This window comes from Pipistrellus kuhlii, unplaced genomic scaffold (genome assembly GCF_014108245.1).
Source record: "Pipistrellus kuhlii isolate mPipKuh1 unplaced genomic scaffold, mPipKuh1.p scaffold_m20_p_11, whole genome shotgun sequence".
NCBI classification, from domain to species: domain Eukaryota; kingdom Metazoa; phylum Chordata; class Mammalia; order Chiroptera; family Vespertilionidae; genus Pipistrellus; species Pipistrellus kuhlii.
Genome location: NW_023425416.1, coordinates 11053479 through 11074542, shown reverse-complemented (window position 1 = coordinate 11074542; position 21064 = coordinate 11053479). Strand labels below are relative to the sequence as shown.

General features: G+C 39.7%; 1 protein-coding gene across 5 annotated transcripts in view; it reads right to left on the bottom strand.

Moving 5' to 3' along the window:
- The window catches only part of CFAP20DC (CFAP20 domain containing), a 207228-nt gene that overhangs the window by 51950 nt on the left and 134214 nt on the right, over positions 1–21064 (bottom strand). For 4 of the 5 annotated variants that reach the window (XM_036430673.2, XM_036430677.2, XM_036430676.2 and 1 more), the window contains 2 exons: positions 18647–19024; positions 1684–1887 (listed from right to left, as the gene is read on the bottom strand). In XM_036430673.2, coding sequence (XP_036286566.1) covers positions 1684–1887; positions 18647–19024 — 582 coding nt within the window. The remainder of the gene's footprint in view (positions 1–1683; positions 1888–18646; positions 19025–21064) is intronic. The other variant, XM_036430678.2, reaches the window with a different exon arrangement.

Below are 21064 nucleotides of genomic sequence, written 5' to 3'. Positions count from 1 at the left end.
CTTTTAGCGCTGGCTGCAAGGGTACTGTGAATACTAACCAGCACACAGGGTATTTTTGCTGCATGGGTACTCTTTGGTACTAAGGCTGCTCCAGCCATTATGCATGCTTGGACATTCAATTAATGAAAGCACAACTAAGGCAAGAGAAACCTGGAGGGTGGGCAAGGTGAGGAAAAAGAACACTAATGAAAACTGAACACCATCTCACTCTATGTCATCCCCACCCCTCACCACCCCCCACCTCCTTAGAGTCAATTTGAATTCCTCCTCCATGAAGACTTTTAAGTCCCTCCAGAGCAAGAATTTCACCTTCTGCTGGATATTGGTAGCACTCATTAGACAAGTGAGCCGCATGGAGAAGCCACTGGCTCACGGCGGTCAGGAGCTCAGACTCAGGAGTCATGCCACACTAGTTCTGAGTCTCTTTACTCAGGACCTCCATTTTCCCATCTGGAAATGGGCCTTCCCAGCGCTCACCACAGGGGACAGCAGTGAGGAGGAAGGTAGGTAACACCTGTCAGGCCTAGTGCTAGGGCCTCTGAGATTTCTAAGATCTACAAAGATGTTGGAAACTTGGAAAAAAGTTGGCTTTAAAATTCAAAAAGAAAATTGTAAAATTAATAAATATTTAATGAAATACTTAATACAGACGTTATCAATTGCCAACTACACTAGAACGTAATCTTTATATATTTTAATACATTATATAAATATGAATCCAAGTTACACGATTTTCTATTTCCTTTCAAAAATTGTTGTTGGATAAAATGTTTACTGTTGGATTAAAGTGTATTTTAATACGTTTGATCTGATGTTGAATGTGGCCTTATATATAAATGTCCCTTGGACCTAGCTAGGTCTTAAAATGTCTCTAGGTGCTTAATAATTATGACTTTTATAGAAAATGATTTATTATTCTGCTTCACAATAGTTCTTGTGCTGTGCAGACTGTTTTTTGAAGCTTCAGCTTTGTAATTCCGATTAAGTCAGAAGGTCCCGTAGGACAGTATTGTGGGGAACGGACCTAGTCAGAACGCTGGGCTCTGCTCTGGGGTCCAACGCTGACCGGGGTGGAAGGTGGGCCTATTGCAGTTGTTTCACCTGAAAACCAGGAAGACTTTGAGCTGCTCCAAGACCTCTGCCGTCCTCGTGTGGATGCTGGGCCGTATTAGAATGCTCCACCTGTGTGAGCAGATGGGCAACCAGGAGCCCCTGAAGCATCCGCAGGCCGATCATGCCCTCAAGCGCAGGGTAGAGTCAGTAAACATCTGTGGTTTCTACAGAAGGTTCTTTTCTGACCTTGCATCCAAGCAGTCCTTAGAATATTTATAGTCTCTTTCTATTTGTTCATTCATTGAACAAATATCAACCCTCCTGTGTGCCAGGACTTGTACAAGGAGCTGGGAATGCAATGGGATATCTAGAATCTACAGCTAAATTATTCTTGTTTCTTTCAGTGTGTGGTTTTATATATTAACACACAATGAGAATGCATTATTTGAGGCTAAGACAATTTAGAAAAGTCATTGCCCCCACACCTGACAGACACTTTCTGAATGGGCTCTGAGTGTTGCTCATAGAGAGGGTACTTGTTGGGCCCTGGTTTTCCCAGGCAAGGTGGCTTTGTAAGGAAGGAGCTTGCTCCTTGTTAGGGCAATCAACAGACCAAAGCCCGGGACTTACAGGCGGCAGGCAGGAGTTCCAGGTGGTGGTGTCGTCACTGCTGGTACTGATGCTGACGTTACAGTTGTCCACCTGGGAGGCACTCAGGACATGTGCAGCCCCCATGTCCTCCAGATCATCATTCTGCTGCTGCCGTAGGCTTGCCAGCATTTGCAACTCAGATTCACTCATTTGGCTGGGCTGGTAGTTTCTCCAGTCATATTCCTGACCAAGAAGGGAAAAAGGTGACAGAGCAAAGGGTCATTTGGCCTTTCTTAATTTTATAGGCTATCATCAAGTGCTACAGCCTTACCACTGCGATGGCTCCCCAGTGACAGAGGTCATGCCTTTATTGATGCCTACCTGCCTGACCTTGTCTTTTTGCTCCTGACATGTCAGCCACACTGTGCTTCACTAAGATTCTCTAAAGCACCAATGTCTGCATTACTGCCTGTTCTCATGCCAGTCGCTGGGCCCCATCTGCTGTCTAACTCCAAGGTGTTTTTTAGTCCCAAATTATGTTACTACCTTGAGGAGGCCTTTTCCAACAACCACAAACTGGGTCAGCTCCTCCACTTTGTGGGCTCACACAGAAGCTTAAAGTGCTCATTTTTAGCATCTATCATAATTGCAGTTAGTAATTGGTCTTGGCATTCACAGGTGGTCTATGAGCTCCACAAAGACTGACTTATTCCCATTATACTGCCCGTGTATGATGCTCAACCACTATTTGAGGACTGACTATATAAACAAAAATTCAAAGCAGTTAAAAAAAGAAAATGAAAAATCACTTCCCATAAAAATGCCCACTTTATAAGACATTGATGAATTTCATCCTTGTTATCATGACCAAATACATTCAATTTACAGTAAGACTGAGCATGACTAATGCTGTCAAAAGTCATCAAATAAAATATGAACTTAAGATGCGAACATGTAAGTCTGAAAGCCAGAAAGACCTCACAGCTATAATAAACACTTTTACTGATATGGACTTTACTATATTAGTGCATGAAATCTGTCAGGCACAATTCCTCCCACCCCCTCTAGAATAGTGCTACAAATATTTAGAGGCTAATGTAAATATTCTTTTACTGTACAGGGAAGAAACTGGCATATGGAATTTTTAAAACCTTTCCTTTCTCTCTGGCCTAAACCAAATTTGATAAAAAATGTTAATTTCAACATTGCTGCCGAAGCCAGTTTGGCTCAGTGGTAGAGCATGGGTCTGCGGACTTAAAGGTCCCAGGTTCGATTCCAGGCAAGGGCATATACATTGGTTGCGGGCACATCCCCGGTAGGGGGTGTGCAAGAGGCAGCTGGTCGATGTTTCTCTCTCATCGATGTTTCTAGCTCTCTATCTCCCTCCCTTACTCTCTGTAAAAAATCAATAAAACAAACAAAACAAACAAACAAACAAAAAAACAAACATTGCTAAGTGTTAGCATCATATATGAATGAGCATTGTGATGTACACCCAGGCCATGCAATCTCTAACAGGAGAGTTCATGAGCACTTGATAGCTTTGAGAATTTTGGAACAAAATAGACATCATGAAAAGATGAACAAAATTTATATTCCAATGAAAAGCACTAAAAAGAAAAAATAGGGAACTATAAATAATTTAAATTAAAAAAAATTGGGGAGAAATAAACACAAGAAGAGATGCTCAACATCACTGTCATTAGAGAAATACAAATCAGCACCACAATGGATACCATTCAGACCCACTAGGATTGTTATAATACAAAAGACAGTGTTGGCAAGGACACAAAAAACTGGGATCCCCATACACTGCTGGTGGCAATGTAAGATCATGCAGCCACATTGGAAAACAGTTTGGTGGTTCCTCAAAATATTAAACCTGGGCCCATGGCCCAGCAATTCACTCCTAGCTATATATCCAAGAGAACTGAAAACATGTGTTCATATAAAAACTTGTAAATGAATGTTCATAGCAGCATTATTCATGGTAGCCACAAAGTGAAAACCCCACCATGTCATCAACTGATGAAGGGATGTTTGTTTAGCCATACAATGGAATATAATTTAGATATAAAAAATAATGATGCACTGATAAACCTTGAAAACATTATACTAAGTTAGAAGGTCCTAGAGTATATAAGTCCATTTACATGAAATGTCCAGACTGAGGAAATCCATAAAGACAGAAAGCAGATTTGTGGCTTGGGGGAGGAGAGGGAATGGAGGGTGACAGCTAATGGGTATGGGGTTTCTTTTTGGGGTGATACTAATGTTCTGAAATTATGTTGTGGTGATGGTTCCAGAATTTTATGAATATACTAAAAATTCCTGAATTGTATGCTTTAAAAGGGTGAAGTTTATGGCATATAAGTTATATTTCAGTAAAAGAGCAGTCAGTAATCACATGTGAATACAAGAACAATCACTTGACTTTGGGCTCAACAGTGATCAAGTGAGTTGCTGTTCTTCTTCTGAAAGAAATGGAACTAAATGTTCTCATCTGTCAAACAGGTATTAATATGTGGTATAATTAACCCATCATTTAATTTATTTATTGACTCCACAACCTATACTGTGCCCGAGGTATACCCCACATGCTAGCCTGGAAAAACAAGAGAGAATGGGCAGTGGATAAGCCAGCCAGCTACATTCTGGGCCCTAGTTTCACCATTTACCAGTTGTACATGATGGGGCAAATTACCTAACTTGTGCCTAGTTTCTTCACCTGCAAAATAGAACCATAGTATATACCTCATGGAGTTTTTGGTTCACAAAATGAAATACTGTATATCAAATGCTTAGCACAGTATCTGACAAACTAAGGGTCTTCAAACTTATGATTTGTACTTTTATCAGAAAGTGTTTGAATATGTACTTTCCAATATGTAGGTTTATATAAATTAAACACATGTACAACTATATTAAAATAGCATGTATAGTATAAAACATACATAAAATTGAAATGAAAATGGTTAGGCTTAAAAAAAGAAATGGAAATAGTTAAAACATTTTCTTCCTGAAGCCCAATGGATTGTTTCTGGCACATCTTCTAGTGAGAGCACAATTCTCTTAGGAGACCACTGAGTTGGCAATCAATACATATGCTCCTGTTATTATTATTCTTTCCTCCCATTTTCTCTGTCCCCCTTCGTCCAGTCATTCATCCATCCTGTGCTATGCTGGGAGCTGGAGTATAAAAAAAAGTAAGACACACATCTGTCCTCATGAACCTCAAGTCTAGAAAGGAAATGTACTCTGATCAACACTACAACAGCGACATGTCTAAGAAGCAGCACAGCCGGACTAAGTGCTCAGGAGATTCAGAGTCTCCCAGAAGTCAACAGTGGCATTTGAGAGTAATTCAATTTATTGACAAATGGAATGGGCAGCCTTCATAGGGAGTGAACTCTCTGTACCACCCACAGAGATGAAGCAGGGGCTGGGGAAATAATAGCTGGCTGCAATACTGCAGTAATCTGGCATGGTGAAAATGGCTTGACATGTTAATCCATTAATTTATTCCATAAATACTTACTGAGACCCTGTTATGTGCCAGGAACTGTTGGTGCTCAGTTTTCTTAGAACTCTGTATTTCTATGACTTTATGTCATACAGTAATAATGTATTCTGACAACACCTTGGAAGGGGCAGCCAAAATTGAGCTGAGCCAAAGAAGTGACTTTCTCCAGGTTCATGAGTAGAGCAACTGGTGGCAGAGACAGGTAATTAACTTAGTCCCCTGATACATTCTTGATTTGCAATCTCTTAAACCATATCTAAATCACCAGAAAGGCTAAATTATTCACTTTTTAAAGAAAGAAGCGCAAGAAAGTCTTCGCATTAAAGTGTACTTCAGCCACAAGATGTCATCTAACTAAACTATGCAACTGCTGAGAGGCAAAGTGCTTTATGAAATTCTATCTCTGAAAGTCTCAAAATGCTATGTATAATACAATTTCATCTCAAAATATCCTTGTAAGAAAGAGGGGAAACTTTATCAATCAGATGTTTTAGGAACAAGGTAATAGGCACAGGGCTATATAAATCAGCTGTGTTCAGATTCCACGCAAGCCCTTCCATCATGAAGCCATTCAAGCCTTTTGTTTCTAAAGACATTAGTAGGAGCCTAAGACAGTGAAGATGCAAACGCAAGGAAGATGTGGCCCCTTCTCTCGCAGGCCTTCCAATCTACTAGGACAAGCTATCAAGAAATGTGCATAAAATAAAGATATATATCTGAAGTATAGTATTAATAATCAAACAGAACACTGATAATAGTTAAAAGGAAAATAACTCCAGCAAAATCATAAAATACAACAAACAAAAATAACCTTTCAACTAGAGGCCCTTTGATCTCTCGACTAGCTTAATTAATCAAACATCGACCTACAGAGTTTTGTGAGTCTCAGATAGGAACTGTGGGAGACACAAGGCTAAGTTTCCAATGGTGGCATAGAGCCGAAATGAGGCACAGCCATGGTTAATAGATCAGATGAAGAACCTCATTCTATCCCACAAGGATGGGAGTGTAATAGAATTGGGAGAAAACTGGGTCACTATTCTCATTCTGGAGCCTGTAAAATCTCAACCTCTCCTACATCAGGTTTGCACCGTGACAGTGCCTGACACCCACGCATAAGGAACATCATCTAACAACTCTTAGTAAAAGGTCTATAAGCAATCGCTGACTATGTGAATTCTTTTAAGTTACAGCAAGACTCTAAGGGATGGTGGGTGTTAGAGTAGAATACAAAAGGCAATGTGAGAAAAGGGAAATAGTCAGAGAGTCTGCCATTCAGAAAAGAGAGTTCACTTATAAAATCAGTGAAGGCTTCATGAAAGAGATTTAATCAAAATCTTATAAGACCAAATGGCTTCCACTTTGCTGCCCAAGTCTTATGAAGAATCTAAGATACCAGTTCCCAAATGGAAACTGCAAATGCTATAAATAGTAGAATGGATGGTGTGAGAATCCGCACAGTAAAACACAATAAGCAATAAAATGAGTGATATACCGAATCTCACAAACAAGATGCCAAGTGAGAGAAACCAGACACAAGAGAGTATACATTGTGAAGCTAGTCTTGGGAGACAGGGGCAGGCTGTGAGGGAACAGTGACAGAAGGGGGTGAAGACAGGGAGGGAGCTCAATTAGGCTTCTGGCGTGCTGGTATTGTTCTCTTTCCTGATCTGGGGGATGGTCACTAGGACTTGTTCAATTTGTGAAACTTCTTCAAAGTATGTGTTTTCTTCTTCAGGACCAACGAAAGCACAAAAGTCTAAGACTTTCCTGAAAAGTGATTAGTTGTTTATCATTGGCACTTACTCGGGGCTGTCTCAGTGAGAAAACATGTGGCTGGGGTGTCAGTACCATTGGTAGTTCAAATTTGCATTTATTGTTAATAAATATGATGCTGTAATTAGAAAATTTTGGAAGTTTTTTGAACTCCCAAATGACAGCAAGAAAAGTAGAAGTCCATTTTCCGAAGCGAATTTTAAACTTTAATTTGCATTTAATTTGAAGATTAATGTCCTCTCGATTGCTATTTACTGACACTGTTTAATTTCTATGCTGATATTTTAAGTAATGGCTGATAGTAAATTAGTGATCCAGGGCATCTCTTTGCCAGCTAGCGCTCCATGAAGACTTGTTCTAAATTCCTGAGCTATACACCCCACACAGCGTTTGTTCTGATTCATTGGGGACATAGCCCACTGACAACAGAAGCCACGACATGAGCTATCAGTGACACATACTTGAGGACATTGCTCATTCACAATGTATGGCAGCTTGCAGCATGTGTTTTAACAGGCAGAGCGATAAATCAAAACTCAAAGACCAAGCCACGGCACAACTTGGAAAATTTTGCTAAACTTAAGGGATGGAATTTACACAGAATAAATCAGGAGTCAGACTGTTAGAAAGAACCAACTTTATGTCAATGGCATACACAGGGCAGGCTTACCCAACTTCACTGCTACCTCTGAAATGTGTCTCACAAACATTTCAGCTTGAGACCTGGAGACACTTCACAATCCCTGACTCAGCCTGTACTTCACTCTCACACACTACTCTCTTAAGAATGTCTCAGGTAGAGAATTCTTGGGTAATTAAACCCAACAGTGGCAAAATTCCTTGCAAAGAGAGTCCTTTTTATCTCATATATGTGGATCTCTCTTCTTTTTTGGGGAACGGGGGGGAGAAGAATTTTTTAAAAAAGATCTTTGTATTGATTTATTATATTTATACAGACTATCCTTTTAATATGTGACCTAAAAATGAATAAATATACTTCCATACAGTTTGCCTTGGTAGTCAGAAAGCTAATTTCAGGAAGGATTCTCTGACAAATTAAGCTGAACTCTTATTAACCTAAAAGAGTTGATAAACAATTAGTAATTTCTCAGCACCTATTTTCTGAGTTCAAGGTACTCCATGATTTTCACAATAAGCTAGAGTGGAAGGAAGCTAGTAAAATAAAAGGGAACCGGTTTTATATTACATCCAAGGATATCCCTTCTACAAGGCGACTGTAGCCTTGTGCATAGACAAGCATAGTAGCCATTCAATAAATGATAGATTAAACTATTATTTAAAGAACCTGGAGGAAAACAATTTCTGAGACTTCTCATAGAAATGAAAATAGCAGAGGTAAGCCAACTGACACTCTTGATTGGAAAGGCGATAAGATTGGGTTTGAACTGTTTGCGAATGTAAAAGCCTGCTTGTGATACAGTGATGACAGACTAACACCTGTGCATGGCTTCTGCACACTGAAATACTGCAGAGCTGCACATGGCAAGAGAAGTGATGTTGTCACAGGAACATAGAATTTAATTCGGGGTTGGATGACACTCTTCAGTCACTTACTAGATGTGAACAAGCTAAGGCCTCTCTGCTTCCCTATCTGTTAGAAAGGAATGAGTAAGGCCTCATGTGTGTGTATGTGTGTGTGGGGGGGAAATAGAGACTGCAGACAAAGTGAGGGGCACTTTGTAGAGGCTCTAGCATATGGCAAGTACCCCAGATCCTTAACCACCACCAAGATTCTTTTTTTTTTTTTAAATATATTTTTTATTGATTTTTCACAGAGAGGAAGAGAGAGGGATAGAGTGTTAGAAACATCGATGAGAGAGAACCATCGATCAGCTCCCTCTTGCACACCCCCTACTGGGGATGTGCCCGCAACCAAGGTACATGTCCTTGCCCGGAATCGAACCCCGGGACCTTTCAGTCCACAGGCCGACGCTCTATCCACTGAGCCAAACCGGTCCCGGCAACCACCAAGATTCTTAACCAAAGACTTTGATCTCAATGTGTTTAGGAAATACTCAGTCTAGTGTCTGTTACTTAAAATGGGAAAACTGTAAGTCTGACTTGCTGCTATTTAAAATTAGGAAAAGCAAGACATCAAAGACAATGGATTTCTTCAATAAACACTTGATTAGTAGGATTCATCAGAACACTGGAGAACAGACGGTGAAATGTTAACAGTGTGTTGGCTAAATAACCAATGCATTTTCATTGATCCGTACTTCTGATAGTCTCTTAAATTTTGTCAATTCTCTCTATCTATAATTCCTGAAACTTTTGAGAACTTGAAATTGCTTGCATATCTAGTGCTCAGAAATGAAGACATCAAAATGTTTGGATGACATCTGTAATTCTCTATCAGTGCCCAAATTTTGGACCATAATTCCACCTTAAATTATTTTAACATACTTCTACTCTAGATCACTTTGCCTTAGTCAACAACTAAATTAGACATTAGGTACAAAGAAAGTGAAAGGAAAAAACAAACACTCGATAGCATCAGTAGGAGTTTGGATTGAAAATATTTAAAAAGAAGGCAGAAAGCTAGGAACAAGTTCCACCTGAGAAATTTCTATGCTTAATGCCAATTCTTAATTAGTAGCACAATTGTTATTTGATTACCAAATTCTATAGCTTCAGCAATATGCCCAGCAGTACAATGACAGATGAAACTGAGATAATTATCTTGTTTTTCAGAGAAAAGGAGTGCAGTTTTGAGAAAACTTCAAATATCAGACTCTTTTCCAAAGGCAATTAATTGGTAGGCGTGTCCAATTTAATAAACAAAACATTCCAACCATGGTTAATATGGTTTATGAAATGCTACTAGTCCTGCCCAAGTTCAACTCACTCTATCAATCCTAAAGCTACTCATCTACAGCTGAGCTCTGGGAACATGGTTGGCACACTGAGGGTGGTCTCTGTGGAATGACTGAATAGACATCATATCCAGCTTCTGAATACTTTTCTCTCTTCAGGGTACCTCTGAGAAAATACCAATGTGTAATCTGGCAGAAGTGACCCATTAATTCACTCTGATGTTAGCATTCAATTAATTTATAAATAGAGGAAGCACACATAGTTATCAGTTACTGAACAGTGCCCCAAACTAGTTCATGGAATTTTACTAAATTTGAAAAGGTTTCATTTATGTCAGCACACCAGGTAAACTGATTACACTTCTAACTACTCAAATAGAAGAAAATATCCTTTTGGATTATGGGCTAAGTGTTCTACATGTACTATGCCATTTAATACAACAATCCTACAGAATAAGTATCATTTTCTTCAAGTCTATAGATAAGGTAACTGAGGCTCAAAGAGGTTAAGAAATATGTCCAAGGTCACTTAAGTACAAAAAAGTAAACCAGGACTCTAATCCAGGTCTGTCTGATATGAGCTGCTTCTCTAAACGAGGAAGTCCACTGCTCTTGACTTCTTGGTTTTAAAGAATGAAAATGTAGATACACTTGACATAGAATCCTATTTGGGGAAGGCCCTGAGGGGAAAGCTGCACCCCAGGTGGCCCAGAGCAGCATGAGGTCAGTGAGCACTTGGGGTGGAAGCTGCTGAAAGAGGGACAGTCACCCCTAAGTAAACATGCACCGTTGGGCCAGGGCAATGAGCAGGTGAGTAATACACAGGGCAACTGGACCCAAAGCAGGTGTTTTGCAACAATGCAGTATTGTTGTAGCTAAAGAAAGTCAGGGGTCAGAAAGACATTTATGAATTCTTCAAACAATGGAGTATTGTTGGAATGACAGCTACAAAGGCATACTTGAGTGGCAAATTCAAAGGAAGACAGATGGCTTTCCTTTGAACAGAGTATTATATACCCTAGAAAACACAGAACTTTATATACTAAATGGAACAATGCTTTAAAAATTCTGAAATAACTTACAAATTCACTTTTCTCAAACTTTGTAGAACACCAATTGCATAGAGGAGTAAACTTTTATTACTTTTTGAAAATATGATGATAAATATGTCCTGCTCCACTACTGGGCTCAAGTTCCTCAAGACAGCAATGAAATTCATCCTTCTTCATTATCCAAAGTAAATTGCTTGACCTGGAGAGTATTATGCTAAGCGAAATAAGCCAGTCCGAGAAAGATAAGTATCACATGATCTCACTCCTATGTGGAATCTGATGAACAAAATACATCCAGAGACATAGAAGCATGGGACAGACTGTCCAATCTCAGATGGAAGGCAGGTGTGGGTGGGAAGAGAGGAACCAGGGAACTTAAATGCATATAGTGTGGTGGAAGCCTGGGTGCGGGGTGGAGGGGGCCCATGGGTAAAAACACCAATAACACCAGGAACATCTGTAATACTTTAAACAATCAAGATAAATTAACAAACAAACCACAAAATGAAGTGCTTGATGATTAAGGGGAAAATATTATTCCATGGCCTAAGATATCTTTAAAAGTGTCCTCCTATAGTTCAGTTTTGATTTTTAAACATGAAAATGTGAACATTAAACTCAAAAGTTATATATGAATCATTTTATAATTTTTTACCTATAAAAAGTCAGATTTTTATTTTTTCCCTTACAGAGAATAGCTGGATTTGTAATTGGTAGCTTATTTTTTCATTATGAAAATAACTATTTTTCCATAAGCTCAAACTTTTTCTGGAGCCATAAAGCCTATATATACATTTTTTTGTTTGTTTGTTTAAATATGTACATAATGACACTTGTAGGCTTAAAATTATTCACTCAATGCCAAAACCGGTTTGGCTCAGTGGGTAGAATGTCAGTCTGCAGACTGAAAGATCCCAGGTTAGATTCCGGTCAAAGGCATGTACATTGGTTGTGGGCACATTCCCGGTAGGGGGTGTGCAGGAGGCAGCTGGTCAATGTATCTCTCTCATTGATGTTTCTAGCTCTCTATCTCTCTCCCTTCCTCTCTGTGAAAAATCAATAAAATATATTTAAAAAAATTATTCACTCAAAATTGTTTGAATGCAATTATTTATGTGGAAAATTTGAATTACCAGCTATCTACATAGTTGCAATATTACCAAGATAGCTGCACTTCTTTCTTTTTATTTTTTATTTTTTTTAATTGATTTTGTACAGAGAGGAAGGGAGAGAGAGAGTTAGAAACATCAATGAGAGAGAGTCATCGATCAGCTGCCTCTTGCACGCCCCCTACTGGGGATGTGCCCGCAACCAAGGTACATGCCCTTGACCAGAATCGAACCCAGGACCTTTCAGTCCCCAAGTCAATGCTCTATCCATTGGGCCAAACCGGTTTCGGCTGCACTTCTTTCTTATTAAAAATATCTGAACTTGCCCTAACCGATTTGGCTTAGTGGATAGAGCTTTGGCCTTCGTACTGAAGGGTCCCAGGTTCAATTCTGGACAAGGGCATGTACATTGGTTGAGGGCACATCCCCAGTAGGGGGTGTGCAGGAGGCAGCTGATCGATGATTTTCTCTCATCGATGTTTCTAACTCTCTATCCCTCTCCCTTCCTTCTGTAAGAAAAAAATCAATAAAATATATTAAAAATATATATGAACTCTATTAAACTATGAAAGAAACATTTTAAGGAAGAATTTACCAAGTAGTTAGCAAGTCAATTTCAGTAAGCATTCTTTAAAAATTATTAGTACCCTCCATATCAGGGGATTAGAAAGAAAGTTGTCCCGTACCTTCTTCTTCTTCTTCTTCTTTTTCTTTTTTTTTTTTTTTTTTGTATTTTCCTTTATCATAAAGTTGCTTCATGCTGGCACTTTGCCGGAGCTCAGGAATGTCCACTTATAATTCCTAATTGCAGCACCTAAATGGCTAAGTGGATGCTCAGATCTGCCTGCAGTGATCCACAGCCCAATAAATGACATGACCATCCACTCCTCTGGTTGCTCAAGTTCCAAATCTAATGTCATCTTTGATTCTTCCGTTTCCTCTTCCTTAAATCCTGTCAGTCCTACCTCTCAAATATGCCAGTAATCTGCCACTTCTCTTCATCTCTACTCTGAACTATCAGAGTGATGCCTCAACTGCTCTCCTTGCTTTTGTTCCTGTTCTGTGGAGACTTTTTGAGTTGAAATGCCATTGCTTGTTTAAAACCTCCCAAAGACTCGGAATAAAGGCCACCTTTCTCACTTTATGTGTTCTGGGCTCTGTTTACCTCTGACCTCATCCTCTTGTTCTTTCCCCATGCCAATATATCCCAGTTACCATGGACCTACTTTATTCCTCAAAAATGCCATTTCAGGAGTTTTCTACCTACTGTTCCTGATGTCTAAAGCACTGTTCCCAGGTTCTTTACAGAACTGGCTTCTTAAATTACATCTCAAACCCAAATGTTACCTGAGACCTAAAGTACCACTATTCTGCCCAACTCTGCCACTCTATTACATCATCCTGGTTTCCCCCCACACTTTTACATAGTTTACAATCATTTTATGGATTTGGTTGTTACTGTCTGTAACTCCCAACAGAGATAAGTCCCCTGAGGAGACGGGCCTTATTGTCTTGGTCAGAATATCTATAGCACCTGGGAGAATGTCTGCCTGATAGGTGTTAATGGAAGAGGAGATGTTCTTACTTATCCCAGGAGTGGAACCAGAATATCTGTATCCCACCACCTGGAGATCCTTTATTTAGCAGGCCCAGCTTAGGTGGCAGAAACTGCCATGAACCCGTCAGCACTCTACATAAAGGGACTACCGCTAGTCAGCCAAGATAACTTCACACCTGCATTAATATTAATATTAGATGGACTTCTAGTCCCAGGATAACTCTCAAAATTTTCATTCTGCATTAGTACATTACCTATGAGTCATACCAGTAGAATTCTTGTAGCCTGTCTGAGCTGATCATGCCTGTGTTAGAATTCAATTCTGGAGCCACACTAGTCAAAAAGTATTAAGTCTTAAATATCTTGAAAGAAAGAAAAGTTTTCCATTCAAATTAAATCCATTTGTGGAGGCAATTAGGTAAAAGAAAAAAGATCCAGATGGGAAAGAAAGTAGAACTATATTTGCAACAACATCATTTTATATATAGAAACTCTTAAGGAATTCGCAAAAACATGGAGAGAACTAATGTTCAGAAAGGAAGCAAGATAGAAAATCAATAGAAAAAACAATTGTATTACTACACGCTAGCAATGAACAAGTCAAAAATAAAATTAAGAAAACAACCCCATTTACAACAGCATCAAAAAGAATAAAATACTTAAGAATAAATTTAACAAAAGTGTAAGACTTGTACACTGAAAACTACTAAAAATTGCTGAAATTAAAGACCCCAATAAATAAAAAAAATGGCTTACTATTAAGATGGCAATGTTCCTCAAATTCCAGCTGCCTTTTTTAAAAACAGAAATTGACAAGTTGATCCTCAAGTTCATATGGAATCTGTGGAAGCAAGGGACTCAGCCAAACAAAATCAGGAAGAATAAGGTTGGAGGAGTAATACTTCCAGATTTCAAAGCCTACTGCAAAAACTGTAGTAATTAAGGCAGTGTGGTACTGCATGAGGATAGTCATATCTATACATATATAGAAGCCTAAGTGACTGTTTGACCAGTAGCTATGATGTGCACTGACCACCAGGGGACAGATGCTCAATGCACAGGCAGGGAAACATGGTACAGACCGATGAATCCCAGAGGGAAGGGAAGAGTGGGGAAAGCAGAAGAGATTAACCAAAGATCTTATATGTATACTAGAGGCTCAGTGCATGGATTCATGCAATGGTGGGGTCCCTCGGTATGGCCTGTGGGGATGCGGCTGAAACCGGCAGTCCAATATCTCTCAAAGGGTACCAGATTGTGAAAGGTGCAGGCCAGACCAAGGGGCCCCAGTGGGGACCGATTCCGTGCACCAGATCTCTAGCAGATAAAAAAAAAAAGAGAACTGAGAGGTCAGAAGTAACTTTGGCATGTATAGTAAACTGATTTTCAAAAAGGGTGACAATTCAATAGAAAAAAAAAAAAAAGTCTTTCAACCAATGATGCTGGCACAAATGAATACTTACATGCAAAACAATGAAGTTGAAGTTTCAAAATAATTAACTAATAAAAATTAACTCAAAATGGATCATAGGACTAAATTTAAGATGTAAAATTATAAAACTCTTAGACAATAACAGAAAAAAATGTTCATGACCTTGGATTAGGCAAGGATTTTTTTTTAAATATATTTTTATTGATTTTGTACAGAGAGGAAGGGAGAGAGATAGAGAGTCAGAAACATCGATGAGAGAGAGTCATCGATCAGCTGCCTCTTGCACACTCCCTACTGGGGATATACCCGCAACCAAGGTACATGCCCTTGACAGGAATCGAACCCGGGACCCTTCAGTTCCCAAGCCAACGCTCTATCCATTGAGCCAAACCCGTCCCGGCAGGCAAGGATTTTTTTTTACATATAACACTAAAAGCACAAACAACTGAAGGGGAAAAAATAGATAAACTGAACTTCAACAAAATTAAAAACTGTTGTTTTTCAAAGGACACCATCAAGAAATGAAAAGACAACTTACAGAATAGAAAATTTATCATATAACTGACAAGGAACTTGTATCCAAACTCTTACAACTGAACAATAAAAAGACAATAATCCAGTTTAAAAATAGGCAAAGGATCTGAATAGGCATTTCTCCAAAGGAGATAATATAAATGGCTAATAGGCACATGAAAGATGCTCAACATCTTTAACCATCAGGGTAATGCAAGCCCCAAACACAGTGATACCACACCCCAGGAAGGCTTAAATAAAAAGACAGACAGTAAGAAGTATTGTCCAGGATATGGAGAAATTGGACCCCTCCCTGTCCCATTGTTGATGGGAATATAACGTGGCACAACCATTTTGGAAAACAGTTTGGCAGTTTCTCAAAAGTTAAAAATAAAGTGCCTATAGACCAGCAATTTTACCCTTCGGTATATACCAAGAGCACTAAACCGTATGCCTACACAAGAAGTTGCACATGAATGTTCACAGCAGCAGAATTCATAATATAGTTCCAAAATGAAAATAACCAATGTCTTCCAACTAATAAATGAATAAGCTAATATGGCATATCCATATAGTGAATTATTATTCAGGCATAAAAAAGAAAACCTGACACCACATGGATGAACTTGAAAAACTTAAGCTAAGTGAAAGAAGTCAGACACAAAGGCCATGCTTCCACTTACATGAAATGTCCAGAATAGGCAAATTCATAGATACAAAAAAGTAGACTGGCAGTTTCCAGGAGTTTAGGGGGACTGTTAATAAGTATGAAGTTTCTTTTGGGGTTGATGACATGATTTAAAATTAGATAGTGGTGATGGTGGCACAACTGTGTAAATATACTAAGAAAAGACTAAATTCTATATTGTGAGAATTAAATTTTAGTAAAGCAGTCCATAAAAACATGGGTTTCTGGGACCTGGGGGAAATCCTTCTGTGGAGCTAATACACACATGACGCTCTTTACAGGACTCTTGTTTCCACAGATTCTCACCTGCAAACATCAAGTGGAGAGAATGTCGCTCATTAGAACCTCTTCGCTATGACCTCGAATTGCCTTTGAATGGTATCTCTGGAAGAGCGCTCCACTTTCATTGTAAACTCCCTCTGAAACAGGCAGACCGCTAGGCCTTCAATACTTCTATATCCTATTAAACTGAAATGATCACATTCACAAATTGAGCCGTAGATTGTAGTGATTTTGTGGGTTGTCAGAGATCAAATTTTATTAGTCTGAGTGTTGACACTGAGGTCAAAGCTCTCTGCACAAATGGGAAGCAATGCCTTTGTGCCTCTATCCCCTCATTAGGGACAAAGCTCCTCTCCCTCTCCTTCTCTAAAGCCACTGCTGTCAGGGTTTGTGGCTGGAAAATGGACTAGTACCAACTCAGAGGGCTCCTGAGCTGAGCAGACACGGGTCAGGCTTGTGCTGTGAAGTCTGCAGTGCGTGGCTGTAAGAAGGCTCTCCTCAAATAATGCAAATGACTTCTGGAAACTGTCTTATCCCAAAAGCTTCTTAAACGAAGAGAATGGGAGGGCAAGTTCCTGCTCTCCAAACTTCAGCCCCTTTGACCCTTCACTTATTCCCTGGTATTATCAGAAAGCACTATTTTTCAGGCAGTGGACTTGCTGAGTGTCCAGGTACTTAAAGTCCGTTTATGCCAAAGTCCCCAAGCTGATTGTGGTGCTCTGATTTTTATCTCTACAGGAAGATTTAAAAAATGGAAACAAGCAACCTTTGGGATATATAGGATGACAGATTCTACTTAATGGCAGATTCTACTTAATGGAAGGTGGAGGCAAAGAAATTCGGGAGAAAACGGAGTGGAATGCTTCTCCAGGACCTGCTCTGATTCTGTTTCTGGCAGCCCAGCACTGTAGAACAAATCTCTAAGGTTAGTTTATTGGCTGCATTCCAATCATTAGCACACCAAAGAAAGAATGACAGAGAGAACAAGAACATTTGTTTTAGAACTATTTTCAAAAATAAAACATGCAAAAATATTATAGACTACTTTCATCTGAAATCACCATAAAACAAATCCATTTTTATTAGGCTAAAGTGATTTACTATTTTTTTTTTACACGCACACATACAACATGCACACAAGCATGAGAAATAAAAAGGGGAAAGTTCATTTGTTTATTTTTGGATGTTTCTTAAAGAGAGACCATTGCTTTTATGACTTAGCACATGTTTATGCAGAATAGGATGGTGGACACAGCCAGTAATCCTAGACACAGAAAATTTAGCTTCAAGTTGTGACTCTCAAACCAACTGTTGTCCTTGAAAAAGCTGTGTAACTATTCCAAACTGCAGCTTCCTCATCTGAAAAAAGGGGATGATAACAGTCTCCCTCTCAGGGTCATCCTGAGGATTAAATGGAATGCTTCATGGAAAAGGCTTGTTTAAGAAATAGCAGCTATTTCTATTTTGTTGCTGATGATGAATATATGTTTTACCTGTGCTAGGTAATAATTGATCCACTCTAAATTGCTTAAAATATAATTGAACCCAAGCTTTACATTTTAACACATTTGGAATACTTAGGACGTGACAAATAGAAACAGTCTCTAATGTTTAGAAAATGGAATATAAGTGTCTTCTTTTCTGCAGAGTCTCTGGTTTCTAAGTGCAGCTACGGGGGAACTGAAGGAAGGAAAGGACAACACGGGAAGAAAAAAATCAATGTGATGGACATGAAGATAGCCACCAAACCAGCCTAGGGATTTATTCAATGACATTGCTTTACTGTTAACCTTCACTCATGCCATTTATTATTTGGGGAACTGCTGCAAAGTGAATAGAATAATGATGTTTTTATGGCTCCTAATGTAGATTGTTATTGAAAATCTGTCAACTTTACTGGCAAGCCTTTGGCTCAAAAATAAGATCTTCATTTGTAATTTGCAAGCAGTGATGACTAAAATAATGAGAAGTAACTGGGAAATAAAAAAATAACTATTATGATAATTATCTTTCTCATTAAAAACATGAGGCATTCTATTATCATTGGGATGTGCGATACTCTTTAACAGCTGCTGTTACTGAGCTAAAACACATCTGAATAGGAAAGCAACTACATTACTGATCACCCAAATGATGAAAAATAGATACTGCTGAGAATGTGCGCAGAGTGGAACGGAACAGAACACAGGAGGGTGGGCGCCCGCATATGCAAACCAGGGTGGAACCACTTACTGCTGCGCCAGGAATCAGTCTCAGCTTCTCCTCTGAGATTTCCTTCAGGGAGGCTTTGTTTACTGAAGCTGGCACTTGATGGGCCGGTGGGTCCTTTGCTTTGATAATAGGATCTGGAGCATTGTGAGAGGGTTCACTGCTTCTTCCAGGGGGAGAAAGCGATGGCACAGGCACCAAACTCGGTTGAAGATTGTTTCTATCTATCTGCTGCACCAAGAAATTCTGGCTTTCTGATGCTTCTGCTTCTGTGTAGGAACTTTTTAGATATTCTTTACTTGTCCACCTTGCAGTCTTTCCCAGCATGCTCTCTAATGTTAACTGAGTTAACCCTGAAGGACTAGTTGTTGAACTAGGAGAATCCTGGACACTGTAGTTACCCTATACAGGGGGAACAAAGTGAAAATCATTACGAGCTGAAACATGTGGTAAATAAATTATTGAGTACAATTTCTTAAGAAGTTAATATATTCTATGAATAAACCAAATATATACATACTAGAGGCCCGGTGCATGAAATTAGCGCACGGAGTGTGCTTGTGTGGTTGTGTGTGTGTGTCCCTTAGCCCAGCCTGCAACCTCTCCAATCTGGGACATCCCTCTCACAATCCAGGACTGCTGGCTCCCAACTGCTCACCTGCCTGCCTTCCTGATTGCTCCTAACCACTTCTGCCTGCCAGCCTGATCACCCCCTAACCACTCCCCTGCTAGCCTGATTGATGCCTAACTGCTCCCCTGCCAGCCCGATTGCCCCTAACTGCCCTCCCCTGCAGGTCTGGTCACCCCAACTGCTCTTCCCTGCAGGTCTGGGTCCCTCCCAACTGCCCTTCCCTGCAGGCCTGGTTGCCCCCAACTTCCCTCCTCTGTCAGCCTGGTCACCCCTAGGTGCCCTCCCCTGCAGGCTTGATCACCACCAACTGCCCTCCCTTGCAGACCTGGTCCCTCCCAACTGCCCTCCCCTGCTGGCCATCTTGTGGCAGCCATCTTGTGTCCACATGGGGGCAGGATCTTTGACCACATAGGGGCAGCCATCTTGTGTGTTGGAGTGATGGTCAGCTACATATTACTCTTTTATTAGTTAGGATAGAGGCCTGGTACATGGGTGGGGGATGGCTGGTTTGCCATAAAGGGTATTCCAGATCAGGGTGGGGGTTCCCTTGAGACATGGGGTGGCCTGGGCAAGGGGCCTGTAGTGGTTTTCAGGCTGGCGACACCTCCCGGTGACCCAAGAGGAGGTCCTGAGATCTGAGATTTATTTATCTTCTATAATTGAAACTTTGTAGCCTTCAGCGGAGCACAGAGCCAGCCAGGGCAGGCCAGGAAGTTTGGCTTCCTCCATTGCGAGGGAAACCCAAGCCTCCTGCTCGCTCTGTGGCCAGCCACCATCTTGGTTGGGTTAATTTGCATACTCGCACCTGATTGGCTGGTGGGTGTGGTTAGTGGAGTGATTGTTAATTTGCATGTTTCTCTTTTATTAGTGTAGATATTTTATTTTATTCTACAATAAAAAAATATGATTTCCCAGACAAGAAAAAGCTAAAGGAGTTCATCACTACCAAACCACTACTGCAGAAAATACCAAAGATTCCTCTTTGAGAAGAAGAAAAAAGATGAATAGAATGTCAATAACTATATATCAACAGTTATTTTAGATGTAAGTTGATTAAATGATCCAGTCAAAAGACATAGGGTGGCTGAATAACAAAACAAGACCCTTGCATATGCTGCTTATAAGAGACTCACTTCAAATCAAAAGACACACAGAGACTAGAATTAAAAAGGATGGAAAAAGACATTTCATAAAAATGGGAAAGGAGCAGGAGGGAAGAAAGCTGGGGTAGCAATACTTATACCAGACAAAATAGACTTTAAAACAAAGGCTATAACAAGAGACAAAGAAAGATCCAACAACTCCACTTCTGGGTATTTATTTGAATAAACCCAAAACACTAATTCAAGAAGACACATGCATTCATAAGTTCATTGCAACATTATTTACAATATCAAGATGTGGAAGCAATGTAAGTGTCTATCAATAGATGGAAGGAAAGGAAGAAGTGGTGCATACATACAATGGAATATTACTCAGCCACAAGGAAGAATGAAATTTTGCCTTTGCATTGACATGAATGGACCTAGGAGATAATATGCTAAGGGAATTAAGTCAGACAGAGAAAGACAAATACCACACGATTTACTTACATGTAGAATCTAAAAAGCAACAAAAACAAACAAACAAAATAGAAACAAACTCATATACACAGAGGACATTTTGATGGTTTCCAGATGGGAGAGGGGTTAGAGCAATGGTAAAAAAGGGAAGAGATTAAGAAGTACAAATTGATAGTTAGAAAATAGTCATAAGGATGTAAAGTACGGCATAGGAATATAATCAATAATATTGTAATTACTATGTACAGT